Source organism: Scyliorhinus canicula, chromosome 11, assembly GCF_902713615.1.
Source record: "Scyliorhinus canicula chromosome 11, sScyCan1.1, whole genome shotgun sequence".
In the NCBI taxonomy this organism is placed as follows: Eukaryota; Metazoa; Chordata; class Chondrichthyes; order Carcharhiniformes; family Scyliorhinidae; genus Scyliorhinus; species Scyliorhinus canicula.
In genome coordinates, this window is record NC_052156.1 from 14333104 (window position 1) to 14359557 (window position 26454).

General features: G+C 44.1%; 1 protein-coding gene and 1 pseudogene across 1 annotated transcript; both read left to right on the forward strand.

Moving 5' to 3' along the window:
• Positions 1-75: 75 nt before the first annotated feature.
• On the forward strand, positions 76-26454 carry wdr82 (WD repeat domain 82). Its single transcript, XM_038812322.1, has 9 exons — positions 76-460; positions 3663-3760; positions 12909-12975; positions 13769-13868; positions 17228-17344; positions 18255-18410; positions 20252-20321; positions 23316-23458; positions 24292-26454. Exons 1-9 carry the CDS (start codon positions 300-302, stop codon positions 24319-24321), a joined length of 942 nt encoding a protein of 313 aa, XP_038668250.1. The 5' UTR covers positions 76-299; the 3' UTR covers positions 24322-26454.
• Positions 22477-22593, forward strand: LOC119974036 (annotated as a pseudogene).

Genomic DNA, 26454 nt, shown 5'->3' on the forward strand with positions numbered 1-26454 from the left:
GTCTCCCTGACAACCAGCGGTCTAGTATTATGGGTAATGGCGGCTTCCCGCCAACCGCGGCCCTCGATCCACCATGCCTCGCGATGTTGGGGGAGGGGAATGTGATTGCAGCTTCTGTGCCCGGCCCGTGCGCCGCCATTTTAGCCGCTACTGTCGGCTCGCCGCCTGCTTCCCGATATTGATCGGAGGGGAAAGAAAACCCCCGAGAGCGGGGGAGGCGCCTCTCGACCGGCGTTTTAACCGTCCGTTTCTCTCTCTCTGTCGCTCCTCCCCCCCCCGCCAACGGGTACGGCGAGGCGATGAAGCTGACGGATAACGTGCTGCGCAGCTTCCGAGTGGCCAAGGTGTTCCGGGAGAACACGGACAAGATCAACTGCTTCGACTTCTCGCCCAACGGGGAGACGCTCATCTCCAGCAGCGACGACGACTCCATCGTCCTGTACGACTGCCAGGAGGGCAAGTGAGTGAAGTAACCGCCCCCCCTCTCCCCAGTTTAAAGACCCTCCGGGGTCGGTGAGGCCTACAAAAGCCCCGGCCTCGATTTTCACAACGCCCACCACCCCTATCCGTTCCCGGCACGGGCTGGCGGAGGAGGAAGAGGCCAGGACCTGGCGAGAGGAGAGTGAAAGATTGGGAGATTAGAATCAGTTAGCTTCTTTTATTTAGCGATTTTTAAAAAAAGGGGCAGTCCCTCCTTAGACGCAAGGCGGGAAATAGTGAAAGGCCAGGGCTTCAATGCCACTTTTTTTTTGCTCTTTCATTTTTTTCTGGCATGCAATAATCTTCAAATTCGTTAACGATCCTGGAAAGTGCAGCTTCTGGTTGGCTGCAGAATTCATTTTCCAAATCTTCTCTTTCGTGCAGGGTTCATTTCCGCAGTTTTGCTGTCTATAAACTAGAGGAAGCTGAGAATCATGAAAACCAAGGCGTTAAAAGACGCTGATTTTTTTTATCCTGATGATGGAGCACATGAACTGGACATCCTTGTATGTGTCCAATGTCGAGAATGTCCCCTGTGTACTTGTAAAAAGTGCACTCAGATAATAGATTCACGAAGAACTAAACGACGAGCTCTTAACGGGGTGACCGGAGCTGGGCCTGAAAAGGGAGTGAGAGAGGTTTATGGAGGACATTCCAGAGTTGAGGGCCGAGATGACTGAAGGCACTGCCCCCTCCCTTCAGTAAAGAGGGGAGTGGGTTTTGTACACGAGGTCAGTGTGGGAGGAAAGCTGATCGTCGAGGGTTGTGCAGCTGGAATAGATTATGGAGGTGGAAGGGATAAGGCCATGGAATGCTCTCTGCCCATAGGAGTGCGTTAGATTTAAATGCATTTAGGTCACATGTGCCCCTCCTTTATAAGATTCTTTTAATAAAGCGTCTTTAAAGGAGATTGGCTTTTTTCCCATACCAGTTTTTTTGCCTGTTGAATTCACTTGCACAGTTCTATTATCACTAGTTTCTTTCATGTGTAAATCTTGGCAGTATGTACTGGCAGGTTATTCCACAGATGTAAGGGGTAACCACAGTTGCACCTCCGGTCACCCACTGTCACTACCTGCATATTTCCAGTCTTTGCTACAGCTCATTATGTAAAGTGAGGGCAGCATGGTGGTGCAGTGGTTGGCACTGCTGCAGCACTGTGCCGAAGACCCCGGTTCGTTCGTGGCCCTGTGGAGTTTGCACATTTTGCCTGTGTCTATGTGGGTCTCACCCCCACAACCCAAAGCTGTGCAGGATAGGTAGATTGGCCACGCTAAATTGCCCCCTAAATTGGAAAAAATAATAATTCTGTAAATACAAAATTCTGTAAAGTGAATATACAGCTCTAGGTCAGGTATCTCAATTCACAAAATAACATTACTCCAACAGAGTAGAGTCATAGAGGTACTGAATGTTATCGGAATATCTGAGCTTGATTTTAAAATGCAGTATTGAACTGGTTGACCCCCTAATAAAGCAGTGGACCTCAGTCTTGCTTCTGTATCTCTTGTTATGGTGTGCAGTGGCCATACACGCCAAGCGAGTGGTACTTGGAATTCTTTAGTTTTTTTTCACAGTGGGTGATGCATGTGCTTTATGATTTTTCATTTGGCATTTCCATTGTTGCAAGTAAGATTTGCCAGTAAATCATAAGATGCCACCGTAGCAGCGTTAGTTGGTGCTTTTTAGTTGACATAGCATATTTTCTTGTGGCCATAAGGAAATGCTTGACTGCTTTAATAAAGGACTGCACTATATGGCAGTAGCTAAATTAGTGACATGCACAGTCCTCATTGCAAACATGTAGTACTTAGTTAAATAGTGCATGGAGATGGTTTTGTTAATATCCTTTCTGATACTTGAACATGTTTTTTTATGGGGGGTCTTCAAAGTAGACTGCAGTAATAAACCGGTGAGAGTAAGCTCTGATATCTGATGGACCACTGTGTACTCCATTGTTCTTTCGCACTCTTGTGTTGAAGTTAAATTTAGTATCTTTTCTGATAAAACTCCTTGTAAGTTGTGTTTATATTTATACCATCAAGTCTGTCAAATTTTCTAGCTCGTTAACCTTTTTGCTCCCCATTCTAATTGGTTATGTTTTTGTTATTTTCCACTTATTTCAGTATTTTTGCGTTCTTGTTTGAGGTAGTGAAAGGGAACACTGGCTGATGAACAGTCTTGACAAACTGCAATATATTCGCTCCTTCCATAGCCATAATTATTATGCCTGCTGACAGGGTCGTTAGCCCTTCGCAGCATGGGGTGGGGGGGGGGGGTTCCTGAGCTCACCAGATATTTTCCAGCTGATGTAAACCCAAAATTCAGAGGTGCAGCCCCACTCGCAGTGACAACAGTCGCAAGTTTCAAACTCTGCACCTTTTGACTAAGAGGCGGGTATGGTACCACTCAGTTAAAGGCTCACCCCCATTATCTAGTAATACGCACAATTTTCCCCAGTTTAAATTTTAAAGGAGGCTGATGCACTGTTTGATTTTGGAGAGTTGTAGAAAGTCAGATGGAAGAAACAACTGGAAATATTTGGGGGTGAGGAGGGGAAGAAACAAACAGAATGAAAGCCTTAATTGGAATGAATAGAGTCCCATATCTGGAATGAGAAAGACTGTTTTTGTGCGGATTGGCAATGGAGAAGGGAAAACATTGTTTAGGACTGGAATCACCGTTGAGACTGAAAAGAGAAACCTTGCGTGGACTGGGGGAGCATCTGGCTCGCTGGGCGCAGGAGAGTTGGTTTCTGTCTCAATTTTATCGCACCCATGCAAACATCCTATTTTCCGATTCACTGTGATCGATGCCTTGGAAAATCTGTCAGTACTCCTGCGCCAAGAAAGCCAGATGCTCCCCCAGTCCATGCAAGGTTTTCTTCTGTCTCAAGTGTCTAATCCTAAACAAGGTATTCCACGCTGCATCGCCAATCAATACAAAAAAGTCTCACTCCAGACAAGGAACAGTGAATCTATATTCTAATGAAGGTTTTCATTATTTTTGTCGCACCCCTTTCCCACCTCGGCATGTGTTCAACTTAATTATTCAGTTTGAATCCTTACCAAAGGAGCAGGTGTTGAGAGAATTCTCAGAATTTGGTTAATGACCCTTTTTTGGAATTTGTATTTAAGCTTGCACTTAACATCACTTAATTATAAATCTTTCTTATCTGTCAGACCAAAGAGAACACTGTACAGTAAGAAGTATGGGGTAGACCTGATCAGATACACACATGCAGCAAACACAGTGGTTTACAGCTCTAACAAAATTGATGGTAAGTTAGCTGCTGTCATGCAATTCTCTGGTGGTTTAGTTTCTCTTTCTGTGAACTTCTTGAGGACTGGGGCATCAAAATCTATTGTCATAGTGTAAAGTTAGTATTTATCTGCTGTAAATATATTAAATATGTTTAGTAGAATTTATGTTTTGCATGTTCAATTCAATCATATTTAAGAAAAACTTTAGTTTGTGATTTTGTAACTTGGAACCCACACCAACTCTAAACATGTTAAATAGCTTTGTTACATTTTCCCATAATCGTGGATAGTTTTACAGTGTTGTCATTATGTGGTCATGTGATTGTTATTTTTGAACTGAATCAAATTATCCACTAAATTTAATTTAACATATGAAACAAGATGGAAATTTAAAATGTGGATTAGCAGATGTATGTTGAGGAGGAATAAGTTACTGTATTAAGAAATAAGAGGGGTAGTGGAATTTTTGGGAAACTTTTTATTCCCTTCGCTCTGGAGGGTGTGACTCCTGACTGGATTGGGTTCGAAGATGTGCAGTCAATCTGTTCGTACCGCACCCAGACGTGTATTTTTTACATAGGCCATGTTACCGAGCTGTTTGACATGCTTTGGAGACTAGGGAGGTGTATCAGAGATTGAGATAGTCGCAGCTGAACCTGGTCAGTTTAGCTATTTTTCTCCTTGCTGGCTATACGTTGACGCATTCAACAAACTTGAGTAGAAATGGAGCCAGATTTTATTCTTCCTTTTTGTATCTCCCACTTCAGGGGATGACAGCCAGTTGTACATCCTCATGTCTCACTGGCTGGGATTGGCCTCCTCAGCAAAGATGGGGAATAGAATCACACACTTTAGTGAAAGATTTTGTTCAAAAGTTTGTTTACAACCATTGAAATTGAAGTTCTGAAAATAGACAGGAAAATCAACAGGAGTCAAAATAATTTAAGAGATGGTAAATGGGTACTAAGGTGAAATGTACAAGTGTTTTGGAAGGTGAAAATCGTTCTGCTTCCACCTTTGTGCTAATTGCAAGTGTTTTTCATATTCATTTTAGAGCAGAAAAAAATGATAAATCTAAACATTTTGTTTTCCTTGGCATTGTGCATATTTTGTTTAACTGAATTGTAATCAAATAATAAAGTACTGCTTTGGATAAGTTACTGAGCCCAACCTTGTAAGAAACGGGATGTCACTTGAAGCTGAAGTACCTTCGGTGATTGGCAAGTGAATGATGTTGATTGCTTTTTGTTGTGCCGTTTTGTCGCTCAAATCTTCGGAGGATAATGTGGTCTATAGGGAGGTGCTTACAGTGGAAAATACTTCCGCAAATCTGTTACATTTGTTGAAATAAATGACGTTTATGGTATATCAGTTTCTAGTACAGCAGCATCATGGTGTGAAATTGAGTGGAAGTCCTCACACGCAACTGACCTTGGAACATGCTCTCAGCTTTGATTTTTGGAATTGTTTTGAAACATGAAATGTACTGTTTTATTATTTCTTTAAGTAATATTAGTTTTTAAAAAATAAATTTAGAGTACCCAATTCATTTTTTTTTCCAATTAAGGGGCGATTTAGCGTGGCCAGTCCACCTACCCTGCACATCTTTGGGTTGTGGGGGTGAAACCCATACGCACGGGTAGAATGTGCAAACTCCACACGGATAGTGACCCAGAGCCAGGATCAAACCTGGGACCTCGGCGCTGTGAGGCAGCAGGACTAACCCACTGCGCCACGGTGCTGCCTAAGTAATTTAGTTTTAATTACTTGCATGCCTTACCTTCCGTGCTCAAATGTTCTTAATAATAATTGCACTAGCAATGCACTAATGAGTAGTCTAATAAGGGAGACTGGAGAGTAGACTGGCTTTGTTTCAGCTCATTGCAGGCGGAATAGTAGTACTAGTTAGCACAGTTGCTTCATAGCGCCAGGGTGTCAAGTTCTATTTCTGGTTTGAGTCACTGTCTGTGGCGTCTGCATGTTCTCCCCGTGTCTCGTGGGTTTCCTCCGGGCGCTCCAGTTTCCTCCCGCAAGTCCCGAAAGACGTACCTGTTAGGTGAATTGGACATTCTGAATTAGCCCTCGGTGTACCTGAATGGGTACCAGAGTGTAGCGACTAGGGGCTTTTCACAGTAACTTCATTGCAGTGTTAATGTGGGCCTACTTGTGACACTAATAAACAGTATGAATGATGAAGCTGCACTGCACCATAAAACGTGTTTTGCTCAGTGGGCTAAAATGAAATATTATTTTCCAATTAAGGGGCAATTTAGTGCAGCCAATCCACTGAACAAAGAAAAGTACAGCACAGGAACAGGCCCTTCAGCCCTCCAAGCCCATGCCGACCATGCTGCCTGTCTAAGCTAAAAACTTCTACACTTCCTGGATCCGTATCCCTCTATTCCCATCCTATTCATGTATTTGTCAAGATGTCGCTTAAATGTCACAGTCGTCCCTGCTTCCAAAACCATGCGAGTTCCAGGCATCCACTACCCTCTGTGTAAAAAAAAAAAAAACTTGCCGCGTAAATCTCTAAACCTTGCCCCATGCACCTTAAACCTATGCCCCCTAGCAATTGACCCCTCTACCCTGGGGAAAAGCCTCTGACGATCCACTCTGTCTATGCCCCTCATAATTTTGTAGACCTCTATCAGGTCGCCCCTCAACCTCCGTCGTTCCAGTGAGAACAAACCGAGTTTATTCAACCGCTCCTCATAGCTAATGCCCTCCATACCAGGCAACATCCTGGTAAATCTCTTCTGCACCCACTCTAAAGCCTCCACATCCTTCTGGTAGTGTGGCGACCAGAATTGAACACTATACTCCCAAGTGTGGCCTAACTAAGGTTCTATACAGTTGCAACATGACTTGCGAATTCTTATACTTAATGCCCCGGCCAATGAAGGCAAGCATGCCATATGCCTTCTTGACTACCTTCTCCACCTGTGTTGCCCCTTTTCAGTGACCTGTGGACCTGTACACCTAGATCTCTCTGACTTTCAATACTCTTGAGGGTTCTACCATTCACTGTATATTCCCTACCTGCATTAGACCTTCCAAAATGCATTACCTCCCATTTGTCCGGATTAAACTCCATCTGCCATCTCTCTGCTCAAGTGTCCAAATGATCTAAATCCTGCTGTATCCTCTGACAGTCCTTATCGCTATCCCCAATTCCTCCTACCGTTGTGTCATCTGCAAACTTACTAATCAGACCAGTTACAGTATCCTCCAAATCATTTATATATACTACAAACAGCAACGGTCCCAGCACTGATCCCTGCGGAACACCACTAGTCACAGCCCTCTAATTAGAAAAGCACCCTTCCATTGCTACTCTCTGCCTTCTATGACCTAGCCAGTTCTGTATCCACCTTGCCAGCTCACCCCTGATCCTGTGTCACTTCACCTTTCGTACCAGTCTACCATGAGGGATCTTGTCAAAGGCCTTACTGAAGTCCATATAGATAACATCTGCTGCCCTACCTGCATCAATCATCTTTGTGACCTCTTCAAAAAAACTATCAAGTTAGTGAGATGCGACCTCCCCTTCACAAAACCACGCTGCCTCTCACTAATACGTCCATTTGCTTCCAAATGGGAGTAGATCCTGTCTCGAAGAATTTTCTCCAGTAATTTCCCTACCACTAACGTAAGGCTCACCGGCCTGTAGTTCCCTGGATTATCCTTGCTACCCTTCTTAAACAAAGGAACAACATTGGCTATTCTCCAGTCCTCCGGGACATCACCTGAAGACGGTGAGGATCCAATGATTTCTGTCAAGGCCTCAGCAATTTCCTCTAGCCTCCTTCAGTATTCTGGGTTAGATCCCATCAGGCTCTGGGGACTTATTTACCGTAATATTTTTGGATCTCAATGTGACCCAGGCTATCTACACGCCCGTCTCCAGACTGAACATCCACCAATTCCTTCTCTTTGGTGAATACTGGTGCAAAGTATTAATTTAGTATCTCGCCCATTTCCTCTGGCCCCACACATAGATTCCCTTGCCTATCCTTCAGTGGGCTAACCCTTCCCCTGGCTACCCTCTTGCTTTTTATGTACGTGTAAAAAGCCGTGGGATTTTTCTTAACCCTATTTGCCAGTGACCTTTTGTGACCACCTCTAGCCCTCCTGACTCCTTGCTTAAGTTCCTTCCTACTTTCCTTATATTCCACACAGGCTTCGTCTGTTCCCAGCCTTCTAGCCCTGACAAATGCCTCCTTTTTCTTTTTAACGAGGCCCACAATATCTCTCCTTATCCAAGGTTCCTGAAATTTGCCGTATTTATCCTTCTTCCACACAGGAACATTCCGGTCCTGAATTCCTTTCAACTGACATTTGAAAGCCTCCCACATGTCAGATGTTGATTTACCCTCACACATCCGCCACCAATCTAGGTTCTTCAGTTCCTTCCTAATATTGTTATAATTAGCCTTCCCCCAATTTAGCACATTCACCCTAGGACCACTCTTATCCTTGTCCATCGGCACTTTAAAACTTACTGAATTGTGGTCACTGTTCCCGAAATGCTCCCCTACTGAAACTTCTACCACCTGGCCAGGCTCATTCCCCAATTCCAGGTCCAGTACGGCCCCTTCCCTAGTCGGACTGTCTACATATTGTTTTAATAAGCCCTCCTGGATGCTCCTTACAAACTCTGCCCTGTCCAGGTACCTAGCACTAAGTGAGTCCCAGTCAATATTGGGGAAGTTGAAGTCTCCCATCACAACCCGTTTTACTCCTTTCCAAAATCTGACTACCTGTCTGCTCCTCTATCTCCCGCTGGCTGTTGGGAGGCCTGTAGTAAACCCCCAACACTGTGACTGCACTCTTCTTACTACTGATCTCTACCCATATAGCCTCGCTGCCCTCTGAGGTGCCCTCCCGTGGTACAGCTGTGATATTCTCCCTAACCAGTAGCGCAACTCTGCCACCCCTTTTACATCCCCCTCTATCCCGCCTGAAACATCTAAATCCTGGAACGTTTAGCTGCCAATCCTGTCCTTCCCTCAACCAGGTTTCTAATGGCAACAACATCATAGTTCCAACTACTAATCCAAGCTCGAAGTTCATCTGCCTTACCCGTAATATTTCTTGCATTAAAACATGCACTTCAGACCACCAGACCTGCTGATTTCAGCAACACCTCCCTGTCTGCTCTTCCTCAGAGCCATACTGGCCCTATTCCCTAGTTCTCCCTGAATGCTTTCACCTTCTGACCTATTGCTCCAGTACCCACCCCCCTGCCATACTAGTTTAAACCCTCCCGTGTGACACTAGCGAACCTCGCGGCCAGGATATTTATGCCTCTCCAGTTTAGATGCAACCCGTCCTTCTTATACAGGTCACGCTTGCCCCGGACGAGCTCCCAGTGGTCCAGATAATGGAAACCCTCCCTCCTACACCAGCTGTTTAGCCACGTGTTTAGCTGTTCTATCTTCCTATTTCTAGCCTCACTGGCACGTGGCACAGGGAGTAATCCCGAGATTACAACCCTAGAGGTCCTGTCGTTTAACTTTCTGCCGAGCTCCCTGAACACCTGCTGCAGGACCTCATGCCCCTTCCTGCCTATGATGTTAGTACCAATATGTGCAACGACCTCTGCCTGTTTGCCCTCCTCCTTCAGGATGCCCGCTACCTGTCCGGAGACATCCTGGGACCAGGGAGGCAACATACCATCCTGGAGTCTCTTTCACGTCCACAAAAGCGCCTATCTGTGCCCCTGACTAAGAGTCCCCTATGACTATTGCTCTTCTGCACTTTGACCCTCCCTGCTGAGCATCAGAGCCAGCTGTGGTGCCACTGTTCTGGCTGCTGCTGTTTTCCCCTAATAGGCTATCCCCCCCCCCGACAGTATCCAAAGGGGTATACCTGTTTGAGAGGAGCACAACCACAGTGGACTCCTGCACTGACTGTCTGCCCCTGGTCACCCATTTCTCTGCCTGCACCGTGGGTATGACCACATTTATATAACTGCTATCGATGACACTTTCCGCCACCTGCATGCTCCTAAGTACATCCAACTGCTGCTCCAACCGAACCATGCGGTCTGTGAGGAGCTCCAGTTGGGTGCACTTTATGCAGATGAAGCCATCCGGACCTGCCACATCTCACAGTCAGAGCACTGCACCCCTCTAATTGGCGTTGCATCAATTAATTAGTAAATTAAATTTAAAAACGTTTTTAAAAAGAAATTACTGTTAACTATGTTTTCTAGCTCTAGATTTCTACTATAAATGTGAAAGCTAAATACAGTACTCTCTGATCTCTGGATTAGATACCCCTCTTAATTATAATTAAGTAATTATGCTTAATTAGTTTAACAATGCTTAAGTTTTAAATTTAGTGTAGATTCCCAACCAGCCAATCGGGTCACAGCTTTACTGTGATGTCACTTGTTCCCGCCCCACACAATTTGAAAAGGTAATAAAAATAAAATGAATAAAAATCACTTACCATCCCAGGTTCTCAGATGCTCTCTGGATCTCACCCTGCAGATTAAAAGTTACAGGCCAGAAGAATGAGAACACAAAACAGTAGGGAAAAAGCACCTTCTTCCACTTTGCACCGAATTACCTCACTGCACCAAATTACCAATTCCAAATTCCCACTCTGGCTGTGTCTCCTTCACCTGCGCAAAGCTGCACATCTTTGGGTTGTGAGGGTGAAACAGACAGTGACCCGGGGCTGGGATCGAACCCGGGTGTCTCAGCGCCGTATTTCCAATTTGTTTTTGCCAGTCCCAAACCACATCAACCCAAACCCAAATAAAGCTATCTGCTCCATGAATGTAATGTAAATGTGTAACATTTTATTGGACATTTGAGTAGCATTTTTACATATCATGATTGAAAAATGCAATGATGCCGTTAACTTACAAAAGCAGCTCCAACACTGGTTACCTGACAGTGGAAAATTGCCCCGATATATCCTGTTCCCATGAAGCAGGAGGAATCTTATCCAAACAGTTAGCACCTCAATACCCTACTCCCGGTTATCAGCAAAGATGGGCAGTGTCAGGAAGTACATACTCACCAATAATCTGTGCCCAGTTTGGGTTCTGCCATTCCACAGCTGAACATGGACAAAAAAGTAGAATTCAAAGGTTCCTCTGTCATCAACTCAACATTTGACCATGTGTGGCATCAAGGAATCCTAGTAAAATTAAAGTCCGTGTGAACTGTTTTTGGAGCGATATCAAAACCTTGTTCTGTCTTTTGAAGCTGATACCTTGGTCAATAGGCTTAATTAAAGCAACTTTGTGACCCATGAACATTATTGGGGTTAGCTATTGAAAATGGCTTAGAAATCAGTTGTAGCTGTTTTGTGTTTGCAGTCCAGAGTGGTGGCATTCATCTCCTTGTCCCTCTGCGATCAGCGAGGTGCAGCCGACGTCCATGTACTGTTCTGCCTGTGCCCGTGCAGAGGTAGTTGTTTGTACAGTTTGAGGGTTTGTGACACCACCCGGTTGATGGAGATAACTGTACAAGCCACTGCCTTGCCTGGGCCAGCGACCAACATCACCCAGAAGGTATCAAGAGCTACTGCTTGGATGAATCCACTATCTCCAGAAGATTAAAGAATTCAATATTGATAAAGTTGTACAAAATTATTTTCTGGATCAGGAGCTTGCTTGATTTTAAATTGTAAATAAAATGTTGTATTATGGAAAGATTAGTATTAACATTTGTTGAATCCTGCAAAGCTGGTATTACTTTATGAAGCTATGGTTTAATAGTTTACAAATTGGGGCTCTATTTCCTTCAGAAACATGCAATAAAAAGTTGATTTAACTGTGGAGTAGATAAATAATTAGACTTGCTCTGAAGGCTGGTGGCCAAACTGGAATCTTGAAATTACAGTATCTGAATTTGGGAGGCTCATGATTCTTAAAAAACAAACATTTGACTGCAACTCAAAATGCCTCAAGAAAGGGAGATTGATTTATGAAAGCTGTGCCTTTGGACTGGATGTGCTATTCCTGTATAATCTGCAGTTGTAATTTGGAATCTGAGATTTTCTTTCTATCTACTTTCATCCAAATGTAAACAAAAAGGCCTACGCTTGTGGGGCCCAGGAAAAGGTCGCAGAGCTTAGAAACTCTCCTAAGTAGCAACACTGACACTTCAGGGTCCAGTGTGCCTTTTCATTTCCTATCTAACCAATAACTGCACTTCCAAAAGTAATTGTGTGAACAACTTTGGATGTTTTGACGTTACTGTCTAAATGCAATGATGAATCTCCTCAATCATAATGAAGAATTAAAAAAATAAATTTAGAAAACCCAATTAATTTTTTCCAATTAAGGGGCAATTTAGTGTGTCCAACCCATCTACCCTGCACATCTTTGTGTTGTAGGGGTGAGACACAGACACTGGGAGAATGTGCGAATTCCACACTGACCTGGGGCTGGAATTGAACCTGGGTCCTCAGTGCCGTGAGGCAGCAGTGCTAACCACTGTGCTACCCAACCATAATTAAGATTGCCCTGTAATTGTTTGCTTCAAGTGGTTTCAGTGATTGTTTTACAAAGACCAAATTGCATTCTGCAAATAACCTTCCACCTAGCCCAATATAACATGTGCTACCACTTCTAAGTTAAATGCTGCCTCTCTGATCAAACAACGTTGTAAACTCTAAGGCAACCAGGCATTATTGTGAACCCAGACCCACGATCTATGATAGACCCTGCAGTCACAGCCATTGTCCTTTGTATCAATACGTTTTGATATCAACCTCAAAGCCACATGGTTATCCAGGAATGCCACTTGGAATGTTAGATAATGGAGGAAGAATGGCAAGCAAGACCGAGGCATGCTTTTGTAACTACAACTCTCAGCAAAATGAGCACGGGCTGAATAAGTTTGCACATAGCATCACTTCATTAAAGTCCTCGGCTAATGCCTCCTGTGCCCAAGGATACGCCTGAGAGTAAACTGCATTCTGTTGAACTTATGAAATAGGAGCGGAAGTTGCCATTCGTCCCCTCAAACTATTCCATGATAGTGTATCGAACAAATAAGGAATGCTGTGCTCTCAATGTAAAAAGTTTGCAAATTTCCCAATGAAGTTTAAAAATGATCAAAGTGCACAGGCTAGAATATAAAGTAAATGTTTTATTTCTTTTCAATTATATACATCCTATCTTGTTTCTTTATTTAGATACTATCCGGTACTTGTCACTTCATGACAATAAGTACATTAGATACTTCCATGGTCACAGCAAGAGGTAAGTGAAATATTTCTATTTGTCAGCTCTGTTTCGATTAAAGGCATTTTCCATGGGCTACACTTCAATAGTGGCTGAATCAAATATGTTCTGATCTGAATATGAAAAATGAAAATTGCTTATTGTCACGAGTAGGCTTCAATGAAGTTACTGTGAAAAGCCCCTAGTCGCCACATTCCGGTGCCTGTCCGGGGAGGCTGGTACGGGAATCGAACCGTGTTGCTGGCCTGCTTGGTCAGCTTTAAAGGCCAGCGATTTAGCCGAGTGAGCTAAATCAGCCCCTATGTGCGCCTAATAATTAAATGTAATCTCCACTTAGAGCTCAGATTGTCCTTCACAAACCATAATAATAAATGAACATGCCCCAAAACATTGTGTGGTTGGATTGTACTGTGACACGTTGAATGTATAGGATGTCTTTTTGTATCTCCCTTGGGTGAGGAGTTTTTCTGATCAAAGGTTCTGACAACCTTTAGATACTTTTCCCGTTCTTAACTCGTGAGCCTGGGTGCTCAGTTTTATCAGTGTTTGTCTATAGAGCCAACACTGCCAAGCTGGGTTCCATTCTCATTTAATATCCATGCACTTCTGCTTTCCTTCAGTGGGGACCAGTCCCCTCCAGTGTCAACTGCAACAGAATCCTTTTTATGACTGAAATGTTTGCACATTGCAGCACTGTTCATAGCCAATACTTGAAGATATATTTTGCAATAGAGTATACACAGAATTGAGATGTGAAAAATTGTTCTGAAGCTCTTAATGTTGTGCTTTTTTTCTTTTGCATGCTTTACAGAGTTGTAGCATTATGCATGTCTCCTGTGGATGACACCTTCATGTCCAGTTCCTTGGATAAAACCATCAGACTGTGGGACCTCCGATCACCCAATTGTCAAGTATGTTTTGCTTGTCTCCTATCTAAATGACGTAAATGATAGTTGTCAGCTTTAGTGGAGGTGGAAAAGTAGTAATTGTGAATTTATAGTGTCATCTTGGATCTGGAGGTAATTGGTTCAAACTTTGCTCAAGATTTGAGCAGTGGTCTAGTCTGATGTTTCACTGCAGTATTGCTTTTAAAACCATGCTTCATCTCAGTGCCAGGTAACCGCAATCCAACTGAACAATGTGAAGAGCCTTTTTATCAATTCCATATTTGAGAATTGCCGAAAAAGACACCATGTTGTCAAAGCTCTCGGCTTGCATTCATCAGGAAAATTCGCAAGAATACCAAATGAAAAGACAAACAATTTATACTTCATAAGCGAGTGCTGTTTAGTTGGCAAGTGGACTCGTTAGAGGCAGTGCCATGGAGAATACGCCAGTTAACTGATGACAGTAACTATTAAATGTTTAAATTCAAACCAGGCAGGTTGACACTGGAACGGTCTGCAAATTTGCTCACTTTTTAGACCTTCCTGTCAATTGCGATTGTCATAATAGAGGAAGAATGAATTGGACAATAATGTTTCGCTCAACCAGAAAGCTCTCCATGCCAGTATCCTCAATTTGAACCATCACACTAACAATGTTCCTGTCATCTTCAATCGAAAGCACCTTGCATTGGGAGATCAAAGGATCTATTTGAATCCATGCAATATAGTTTTTTTATTTTGAAAAGTATCTGTTAAGTTTGTAACATTTTATACATGAGAACAAAAACAACCCCCACTCCCAGCAGTTGCCTTGACCAAGTATTTGAAGTACGGAGTGAGCGGGCACCATCTTTTGTAGAACTCCTTGATTGTGCCTCTTGAGGTGAACTTAACTTTTTCAAGATACAGGAATTCCATGAAGTCCCCCAGCCATAATGAGGCACAGTGTAGAGAAGCTGACCTCCACCCCAACAGAACCCGTCTGCGAGCAATTAGCGAGGCAAAGGCTAATACATCTGCCTCTATCTGTAGATCCTACAGGATTGGGTTCCAAATCCATTTGCAAGATTGCTGACATGGTGCTGAAGAAAGAGCCACAAAACCTCCCCAACTCGGGACATAACCAAAACATGTGAACATGATTGGCCGGGCCCCTCGCACTTCTCCTCCACTCCTGCAAACAACCGGTTCATCCTCGACCTGGTCAGATGTGCACATTTAATTGTATTAACCCTAGTCTTGCACCAAGGTTGTGGCACCCATCGCAGCACTTCACACAACACCCCCTCCAGTGCCACCCCCAGCTCCTCCCGCGATGCCATATCCTTCTCCAAAATCCTCCCTCTCCATTCCCGCCACCGACAGCGCACTCTCTAACAGCGAGGTGAGCGGCACTCACGGAAAAGTCGAAAGACCCTACCCATGCAATAATAGTGATGCATTTTCTGCTATTAATACTACAAAAAAAAATGCATTTAACAACAGCAAAACGCCTTGCACCTTGGATACAGTAACAAACTAAACAAACTAAAATGACAAACTGAGATAGACAGTCTGCCCAAGTAGTCTTGATGCTTGAAGAATTGTGACTAATTGTGTGATTTCCTGGATCTGGCCATCGGTACCACTATGCAGCCTTGTCATGTGGACTACCTGCAATTTAAATGCATTCTAAGCTACAACCCAATGAATTTGAGGGTTTTCAGTCCCTGTCAACATAAAGGAATAGTTTGTCATGCACAGCCCCACGATAACAATGGCTGAGTTTTCTCAAGATAATCCTTTGCAGCTAGTAGAACAGGGCTGTAAAGACCTGAGCAGAGCCTTCGTCACTGCGAGATGCCATATACGTTAGATGATATTCTTCTAACGTTGTAAAACAAATCTCCGAATGTGTTAATGCCAATAGAAGGTTGTCTGGTGGTATAGAAATTTCACATGCCTGTTGCAGCATCTGAATTAGCAACAGCACCAATTTGCTTTTTAACTTTGTCTATTTCTTCCTTTAATTTTTAGTAAACCGGGAATCTTCACTTGCAGCTCTTTATACGCAATGTTAGCCTGGCAGAGCTGTGCTTGCCTTTTTCCTGTAGACTGAATGAGCGGCATGGTGGCACAGCAGTTAGCACTGCTGCCTCAGCGCCAGAGATCCGGTTCGACTCTGACCTTGGGTGACTGTGGAGTTTGCACGTTCTCCCCGTGGCTGCGTGGGTTTCCTCCGGGTGCTCTGGTTTCCTCCCACAGTCCCAACGGTGTGCAGGTTGGGTGGGGCTGTGGGATTGGGAGGGGATGGGTACAGGCAAGGTGCTCTTTCCGGGGGGGGGGGGGGGGGGGGGGAAGAGGAGAAGAGAAGAGAGAGAGAGAGCAGACACGTGGGCCGAATGGTCTTCTGTGCTGTTGGTATTGTATTAAGAAAAAGGAGGAAATGTGAAGTTGAAGTGTCTGTTCCTCCTTTTTCTTCCCTTGCACAAAAAATTCCTTCAAGCATGAGCATTTACTTTGGTTAATAGGTTTTGGGCTTGGCTTGAGATTCTATAAACAAATACAATGAAAGTGTTTTGAATGTAAGATAAACTGTAAATAGTACTGAATAGCCTGGTTGAGTGTTTGCTCTGGCAGTTCTGCCACACAACAGGTTTAGCAAAACTGCAATGGATGAGGTAGCGTCAAGAATTGCATGGAGCAGCCTGTCCCACCTCCACACCCATCACACCTGCCCCCAGTGTCTGGCTTTAGCAGAGGCATGGCAGCCTATCTGCAGTTCCCTTGACACATGTGAAAACAGATTTAAAAAATAGAATGGAGAAGATGACAAAATACAACTTTATGGACAGCACAGTGTTAGCATTGCTGCCTCACAGAGCCAGGGATCTGGGTTCGATTTCGGCCTTTGATGACTGTTTAGGGTTTACACATTCTCCCCGAGTCTGTGAATTTCCTCCGGGTGCTCCGATTTCCCCCCACAGTCCAAAGATGTGCAGATTAGCTCGACTTGCGGGTATAGAAATGAAAATTGCTTATTGTCACGAGTAGGCTTCAATGAAGTTACTGTGAAAAGCCCCTAGTCGCCACATTCCGGCACCTGTTCGGGGAGGCTGGTACGGGAATTGAACTGTGCTGCTGGCCTGCCAGGGTCTGCTTTAAAAGCCAGCGATTTAGCCCAGTGCGCTAAACCAGCCAAACCCAGGGCAGGAGAGTGGGTCTAGGTAGGGTGCTCTTTCGGAGGGTCAGTGGTGACTCAATGGGCCAAATGGCCTTCCCCACCACTGTACGGACTTTATAGATTCTGTGACCTTTAATGGGAGGAGTAAAGTGCTTGTTCATAATTGTTCACTTCTAATCTTACCTGCTAGTACTCATTTGCTGCTTTTATCAATTGCCAGGGCTTAATGCATCTCCAGGGGAGGCCAACATGTTCTTTTGATCCCGAGGGACTTATATTTGCAGCTGGCGTGAATTCTGAAATAATTAAACTTTATGATCTACGGTCGTTCGACAAGGTAGAACCTCTTAACCAAATTTTGCTTTTGAGTTCAGCAATTCCTGTGATGCAGCATCGTCTAAGCGTGTTCAAATGTATGTAACCCCACAGGCAGATAATGTATTGTATGTTGCTGCTTACATGGAGGCAATCCAAGTTGCTTCAATCTACACTTTTTTTGTATTTTTGTAAATTTTTGTAAAAATTTACTTGGCACCACCTTGGAAGTAATTGCGAAGTATGTGTGACTTGACTGGGAAATTATTTGTGAACTGAGCGAAAATGATGGGCAGGATCACTGTGGCCTAAAACCTATCAAATTGAGAGGTATGTGGCGCATGACTGCTTTTAAGGAAGCATGTCTTGGATAGAGAGTGTAGCTGATCTGCCTTCAGACCTTTGTTGGCACTAAACATATATTCCAATTCTCCTTGAATCCAGTTTGCAATGAGAGATGCTGAGTGGAAGCCAAGTAAAAAGGCAAAATGTAGTCCTGCATCATGTAGAAATTACGGTACTACTTTGCTGTCAACTTCACCCTAGTTCCTCCAACAAAATGTGGGATCCTTTCAATAACATTTGGCTATACCATGTCATCACCGACCTGAGAAATGTAATTGGCAGTAGATTATTGGTGTGCTATGTTTGGAGTTATGAGACATGCACCAGTTATTTCCTCAAGGTGCCCACTCATTTGGAAGGGAGAGGATGAAGAGTTGATGACACATACTGCTCCATGGGTAGAAGATGATTCAATTGTTGCTGAGTCAATAATATGTACTTAACAGTGACAAAACAGCTTGGGAGTTAGGTATACTTTACTCTAGCAGATGGGAAAGACGGGTGATAATGAACGTAAGATTAAATAAATTGTGAAGTTTCTTAGATTAAACTAGAAAATTAAAGGATTTTCCACCTTGTTTTGTTAGGGTCCTTTTGCCACATTTAAGATGCAGTACGAGCGGACCTGTGAATGGACAGGATTGAAATTCAGCAACGACGGAAAACTGATGCTGGTGTCTACCAATGGTGGCATGGTCAGACTCATTGATGCATTTAAAGGAGCAGTACTGCAAACATTTGGGGTAGGTGGAATTCTTGTGAGCAGCAAATGAAGCTTTTGCTTCATTAAAAGGTTTTTAATAAAGGCATTTAGCAGAACATGAGATACCAACAGCAGACCTTTAGAACTCAAGAAATTTACATCTTCCTAAATCTTTTTTTGAAATAAATTTAAGAGTACCCAATTCTTTTTTTTTCAATTAAGAGGCAATATAGCATGGCCATGGCCAGTTCATATCTCCTGCACATCTTTGGGTTGTGGGGGTGAGACCCACGCAGACACAGAGAGAATGCAAACTCTACATGGACATTGACCCAAGGCCGGGATCGAACCTGGGTCCTTGGTGCTGTGAGGCAGCAGTGCTAACCACTGCACCACCGTTTTGCAATATCTTCCTAAATCTGTGGCAAAGCATTCCTTGCTCCAAGAATCTGGCATAAAGAAATTTCTCCTACTGGTGACCATTTGTCACCTACACTTCAAACCGAGGAAATAGTCTTTCCCTTTTCACATTGTAAAATCCTACCTCATTTGAAAAAACATTAAAATTCCTTTGGATTCCCCCTGTTCCAGTCAACGTTACCCCAGTACCTCAAATCCTTGACATCTCCTAAAAATCTATCTTGCACTCTTATCTGTGCCTATTTTATAAAACTCAAAAATTAATATTGGCTTTTCTTTTACAGCTCTACTCATACTTTCAAGGACTTATGCACTTGTACACCAACTTTTCTGCTCATCCCGCAATCTCTGCATTTTCCCACAATCCTGGATTTGCATCAAAATGTATTCCTTCACATTTATTCGCATCAAATTATACACCCTGTCCTCAAGTGTTTTACAGGGGTGGGTTTAGCACAATGGGCTAAACAGCTGGCTTGTAATGCAGAACAAGGCAGCAGCGCGGATTCAATTCCCGTACCGGCCTCCCCGAACAGGCGGCGGAATGTGGTGACTCGGGGCTTTTCACAGTAACTTAATTGAAGCCTACTTGTGACAATAAGCTATTATTATTATTCCTTGCTCTCCTAATTTTGTCGCCAAATTTCAAATTGTGCCGTTCATACCAAGAACCCACACCATCTGTACCAAGAATCATAATGGACCCAGCGCTGGCCCTCTGATGGATTGCTTCCAGATTGTTCCCAAAACAGCCCATTAGACCTAGCCCTTCATTCCTAACTGTTGATGCTGCTACAATTCTTTCATACCTTAGACTGGGTCTTTTGGAACAAGCCTCCTGTCAGACAGTTTTCCAATTGGATGCTTTTTAATAAAAATCTGTTAACTCTGTGTTGAGCGCTATACATATAACAAATAGCTGTCCTTGTTTATCTGTACATTTCTAAATGCTCATCAATTCTGTTTTTAATTATGTATTTTGAGAGTTTTCCCATAATTGAAAAGAATGAAATGAAAATCGCTTATTTTCACGAGTAGGCTTCAGTGAAGTTACTGTGAAAAGCCCCTAGTCGCCACATTCCGGCACCTGTCCGGCGAGGCTGGTACGGGAATCGAACCGCGCTGCTGGCCTGCTTGGTCTGCTGTAAAAGCCAGCGATTTAGCCGAGTGAGCTAAACCAGCCCCCTGGTTGCCTGATGGCCATTAGCCTAATTTGATCTGTAGTTATCCAGGTTGTTTTTCTTCTCCTTTGCAACACCAGAATTTCAATGAAAATGGATGTGTGAAAACAGCATAGTGACTCATTCGCTTTTGAAGTTGTAAGAGGTGGGGGCAGCAAAGTGTATTCTTTGGATGCTGCTCTGAAGAAGATTGCACTAGTTTAAAACAAAATACCCTGCTTTCATTCCTTAGTTGGCAGAATGTTGACTTGGTGCTGAACTATCTTGCTTGATGTTTTAGGGATACAACAACAACAAAGGTATTAGTTTGGAAGCATCATTCACACCAGATTCTCAATTTGTGATGATAGGTAAGTCTGAGAATTCTAGTTCAAACAGTTTGGTTATGTATTTATCTCTAAAATACTCCAGTATTTATTCATCTTGAGGGTGTTGACATTTTGTTAAATTGGTTCTTCCCTAGAAAACTAAGTTATATTGTGTGTGTGCTCATTGAAATTCACTGGAGTTGCTGCAATTCCAATATAATCAAATGTTCATCACCTCGTAAACACTTGTTAATTTATTTTATAGACAATGGCCTAGGCTGTTTAGCTGAAGAGGCATCCAGCCTTGTAACGTGGGTTGGGAGGCAGAAGACAAACAAAGGATAAATACAGTAGTCCCCCTTTATAACGCGGGTGTTGGGGTCCAAGACAGCCACCCGCGTTGTATCCGAGCCGCGGATATCCACGATGGGGGTTTTAAATTTATTTAAAAATCTATGCTAGCGCTTCCCATTGTGAGTCTGCGGGGGGAGAGGTCAGACCCCCGTAGACTCACAATGGGAAGCGCTAGCATAGATTTTAAAATAAATTTAAAACCCCCATCGTGGATCCAATTAAAATTTCAGCGGCCGGCTCACTTTGATCCGGAGAGTGAAGCTGCTCTCTCACTGAAATCAGCCGGCCGCTGAAATTGACACTGCCCGCTGCTCTCTCCCTCCAATCCAACTTTTAAGTTTTAATGTTTCTGATTGGAGGGAGAGAGCAGCCGGCAGTGTCAATTTCTTTTTTTTCCCTCCGGCTTGCCCCCTCTACTCCCACATCCTCCAACTAGACCCCTCTACCCCCACACCCTCCGACTCGCCCCCTCTCCCCCCCCAACACCCTCCGACTCGCCCCCTCTCCCCCCCAACACCCTCCGGCTCGCCCCCTCTCCCCCCACACCCTCCGGCTCGCCCCCTCTCCCCCCACACCCTCCGGCTCGCTCCCTCTCCCCCCACACCCTCCGGCTCGCTCCCTCCCCCCCCACACCCTCCGGCTCGCCCCCTCTCCCCCCCCACACCCTCCGGCTCGCCCCCTCTCCCCCCACACCCTCCGGCTCGCCCCCTCTCCCCCCACACCCTCCGGCTCGCTCCCTCTCCCCCCACACCCTCCGGCTCGCTCCCTCTCCCCCCACACCCTCCGGCTCGCCCCCTCCCCCCCACACCTTCCGGCTCGCTCCCTCTGCCCCTCTCCCCCACACCCTCCTGCTCTCCCCCACAGCGTCCAGCTCGCCCCTGTCCCCCCACACCCTCCGGCTCGCCCCCCCCCCCCCCCTCTCCTCCCCCATCCCCCAACACGCGCAGGGCCCCCCTCTCTCCCCCAACACCCGCAGGGCCCTCCTCTCTCCCCCAACACCCGCAGGTCCACCCCCTCTCCCCCACACCCCCAGGGGGGTCTCCCCCACACCCGCCCCCCTCCTCTCCCCCCCCCAACACCTGCCCCCCCTCTTCTCCCCCCCCCCAACACCCGCCCCCTCTTCTCCTCCCGTCCCCCTCTTCTCCCCCCCAACACACCCCCCCCCCCCCCCCCCCCCCCCCCCGGCAGTGTCAATTTCAGCGGCCGGCTGATTGTTTCAGTGAGAGAGCAGCTTCCCTCTCCGGATCAAAGTGAGCCGGCCGCTGAAATTGACACTGCCGGCTGCTCTCTCCCTCCAATCCAACTTTTAAGTTTTAATGTTTCTGATTGGAGGGAGAGAGCAGCCGGCAGTGTCAATTTCAGCGGCCGGCTCACTTTGATCCAGAGAGGGAAGCTGCTCTCACTGAAATAATCAGCCGGCCGCTGAAATTGACACAACTGACAGTTGGGGTCCATAAGCCCCCCCGCGGTATATCGTGAACCGCGGTATTGCGGAGCGCGGTATAACGGGGGACTACTGTAGTTAGTCAGATTGGTGTGTGATGGCTGGTGCCTCAACTTTTCACCATATGTATCAATGGTTTAGGTGAAGGAAGTGTGCACATCCAAGTTTATGTTGGCACTATGTTAGGAGACAAAGTGAGTTACAATATTTGTATAAAGTTAATTTGCATTCCCTTTAGACGGTTGAGGTGTAATCTAATTTGAGGAGTTAAAAGTGCTAAACTGGTTTGATAGACTAGGTACAGGTAAGCTGTGTTCTCTGGTGTGGCAATCCAAAACAAGGAAGCACAATGCAGGAATCAAATCAAATAATGGGGGAAGTGTTTCTTTTTGAGTACTCCCCTACGGCCGTATTAGTCTGAACGCTCAATCTCGTCTGATCTCGGAAGCTAAGCAGACTCAGGCCTGGTTAGTACTTGGATGAGAGACCGTCTGGGAATACCAGGTGTAGTAGGCTCTTGCGCCAGCAGAGACTGCTCACACCACCTACTCTCCAAAACTCTGCCCAAATGATATTCATGTAGTACAATTGCGACAATAGCTGCTTGCTGTTAGGATTGCTACCTCACAACCACTTCTGCAAATATGAACAACAATCTGTTGGACCACAGTGGCCACCTGCACCGTACAGTAATTTTGAACTTGGTGCAATGCCGTTGGTTGCATTTCCTTGAAATAAAAATGGTTTTGTTAAAAATTCTGAAATTAGGTGCCCTGTTCCAGAGGTTTCACTAACACGGAGACAAATTGCTTTTCTCTTTTTATGTGATATGGGGTAGGGATGAAAGGGGCAAATCAAAACCAATGTATTTTTTTCCACAATGGCAATGGTGACCTCATCCTTGGGTAGTCATATGTGCTGTTCTGTGGTTTATTAGATGCGATTGAAGGCAATTAGCACTTTCGGTTGCCCTTTTTTGGGGAGGCAGCAGGGTCCTCCATGCAAGACAATTGTGTAATGGCACTGTTGATAGAGAATGGCCCTATTAAACTATCTGTTGCTGATGAGTGTTTAACCACACTCAATTTTTCTCCAAACCCTTCTTGATTAAATGTGAAATTTGGGGAGATCTTTTGTTTTGAATTAAGTAAAAATTTTCGCTAACTTTTCCTCTCCTGTCAGTATGAAATTAATGAAATATTAAATTGCACTCTTGCACAATCTGTTTTGGGTTGCAGGATCGGAGGATGGTAAAGTTCATGTTTGGAATGCCGAAAGTGGGTTAAAGGTGGCTGTTTTGGATGGGAAACATACAGGTCCTGTCTCCTGCCTTCAGTTTAATCCCAAATTCATGACATTTGCCAGTGCATGTTCTAACATGGTAAGTACGCATGGCCATTTGGGAGAAAAAAATTCTGTTGCCATAACAACTACTGTGCATTTTTAGGGTTAGGATTATCCAGGACAGTTCCTCAGTTGCTGACCCATCAGCCAACTCTGCAATTATATCTGGAATTTGAATATAAATGAGTTTCACACTGGAGTGCGTTTGCTGAATTGACCAGGTGATAAATCGACGCAAGAAAAGTGCTCTTAGCTGTCTGTGTCTTCCCTATCGTTTTTAAGTGTTGTCAACCACAGAAAATTGTAATGAGCAGGCTGCCCTCCAACCATCAATAAATTTGCATTTTAACAGCTGTTACGTATTATTGTATACACTATTTTCTTGTTGCTGTACGCCAGAAGGTAAGTCAGTTTGCAAACAAAATGATTATATTTAAGTTGACTGTTTTATGTAATAAACCATTTGCACACAACTGTTTTGTCATAAAATTAACAAGTCAAATGACGATTGATACAGAAAATTGGTTTTGCGTCTCGGGGCTACTACCCCAGAGGGAGTTTGCTGCTGTGTTTCTATTTTTATATCCATGCCTTTAACCTTCTGTTTTATTAATTGTACAATGGTTTCCTGGTATCTTTTCTGTTGTCCACTTAAGCTCATTTTCTGCCCAATAATCTGCTTTCCCTCGGTGTATATGGCAATGATTTGAATAAGGGGTCTGGATGTGTCAATATTTGTTGGCACCCACAGACAGTTTGAAAATCCCTGTACCAGGAGCATTATTCGGCATAGGATTAGACTGGAGTTCAGCGCATAACTTCAATGTTTTAGCCAATGGAAGGTTTTTAAGTGTTTTAATTTCTTCACAGGCATTTTGGCTACCTACGATTGATGACTGAAGAAAAGGAATTTGGATAATTTTTAATTGACTGAAATCAGTGGCGGACTGAAAACAGAAAGTTGGACCTCCAGGTTTGGGTTTCTGCAGAGATTGATTTGAACTTGATTACAGGCTGACGAGTCAAATCCTTATGCTTGGGCATTATCAGTCATGGTGATGGTTACAGTTATTTTCTATGGAAGTTTTCATAGAGGAAGTAAAAGTGAAGACTATCTTTCTTTTCTTTTTTTTGCCCACTCTTCCTACTCATCGACACAAGGACTTCAGATTTTGGACTTGTCCCTCCAACATAAGTTTTCTCTTGGGCAGGTGTCAACTCCATTTAAAACTCCTAATTGAATGTGTTGGGATTTCTTTTCAGTGGGACTGTGCAAGCTGTCTAAGAATGTGAGCGCAGTGCTAACCACGCGATATTGAGGCCCAGTGCCAATGTGGCTGTGATTTCCTTTCATATCCCAGCCAAAAATGATGCTATTTACTCAAGTTTGTAAAAACTGAAGATACAATTCAGTGTTTTCATTGTGATGGATGCCAGTATAGGAAGAAAATCTCCTTGATTGGATCAGATGGGTAGCTTTACAAATGAACTGGTCAAAAAAAAAGTAATTGGTGGAAACCGCCCGGCTGGGTCATGCAACATCTGTGAAGAGGGTAACGGGCACGTTTCAGGCCGCAGATCTTTCATCAAAACTGTCATCAACCTGAAACATTAACGCTGTCTCTCCCACCCTTTCTCGTTTTCCAGAGAATTCCAGCACCTGCATGTTTTTACTTTTGAGAACTGAGCTGATTGATTTACTGTGGTAACCAAAACCGCTTTCTTTCTCTTGTTCGAATCTTCAACTGAAATTTATCCCTGTTACTATATTGTATATTTGTACAGTTCAAAACCTAGTTTTAATTCCGAACTAAGTTTACTTTCTTCAAAATGTTCGAGATGTACATTATGTAAATACAGTGGGGTGGTTCTGTTTTTATACATTTTCTTTCACTATTCTGACATGGTGGTATCTGAATTTGCCAACCTCTGAAATCGCACTGGGCGCACACACTTGCAGAATTGAAATGTTCTGTTTTTCTTCCTGCCCCCTCCTCCTCCTCCGTAGCCATTTTGAAGTATGAAATTGTTCTGCAATTAAAAAAAAAAAATCACTCGAATGTGTTATGGTGAGCCATGTCTGAAGCTTAGATTAAGCCCGCTTCTGTCGTTTCAGTGTTTTGATGTGCCAAAGATGCATTTCTGCCACAACCAGGGAAGTATTGTTTACTATGCAAAAGCTGAGAATCCCTGATTCATACTGTTAAATAGGTGAAGCAACTTTAGTCCCCAAGGAGGTGGATGTTTTGGTGTGGAGGCAGATTAAATTTCAACTTTCATCTTTTGCAACCTGGCCCTCCCTTCTAGGCCCCCTGGGGGAAAAAAGGCACCAAGGTTCTGAAGCTGCAGTGGGGATCAGAATTTCATATTAAATATCATCCATATTCCATTCTTCCAGGAGTAAAGTAGGAAGGGGATAGAGGAACGAAAATATGTTCTTTTTCGATTAGACCTTTGGTGAGTTGACCATGAAATAAAGTTGGCAGCTCCATAGAACTATTAATGGGCTGGAGAATTACAGCTTCCTAATCGATCTTTCAGGCGTGGATTTCCTTTTATGTGGGGATTGGAAAAATGTCAATTAATGAAGGGAATTGTTCTTTGCATTATTTAAAAAATACAATTTTACCCCCAGTAATTTTAAAAACGCAATGTTTTCTATTGCCCGTCGCAAGTGTAACTGCTGCACGTAAACTATTCTTGTTGCTTTCAGACCACACAATTTTCAACTCTGTTTCAAGTGAGTGCTTCAATTTTGACCATTGGTCCTGATGGAGTATAGAATTAGACTTTCAAGTTCAAAAATCACCACCTGCTCTTTGTGAATTGAGCTTTTAATTTGAGAGTTATGGGCTACAGCACAATCTTGTGGCGGACATAGGATCATGTTGACAAAGCTCTTGAACATAACACGTGAGGATGTGATGTTTCCTAAGTTTTTTAACACACCACCTTGTAAATATAGCCTTTCTGCCCAGGCGGAAAATAAATATTGTGCACAGGATATAATTAAAGGGAACCGATAATTTGTGA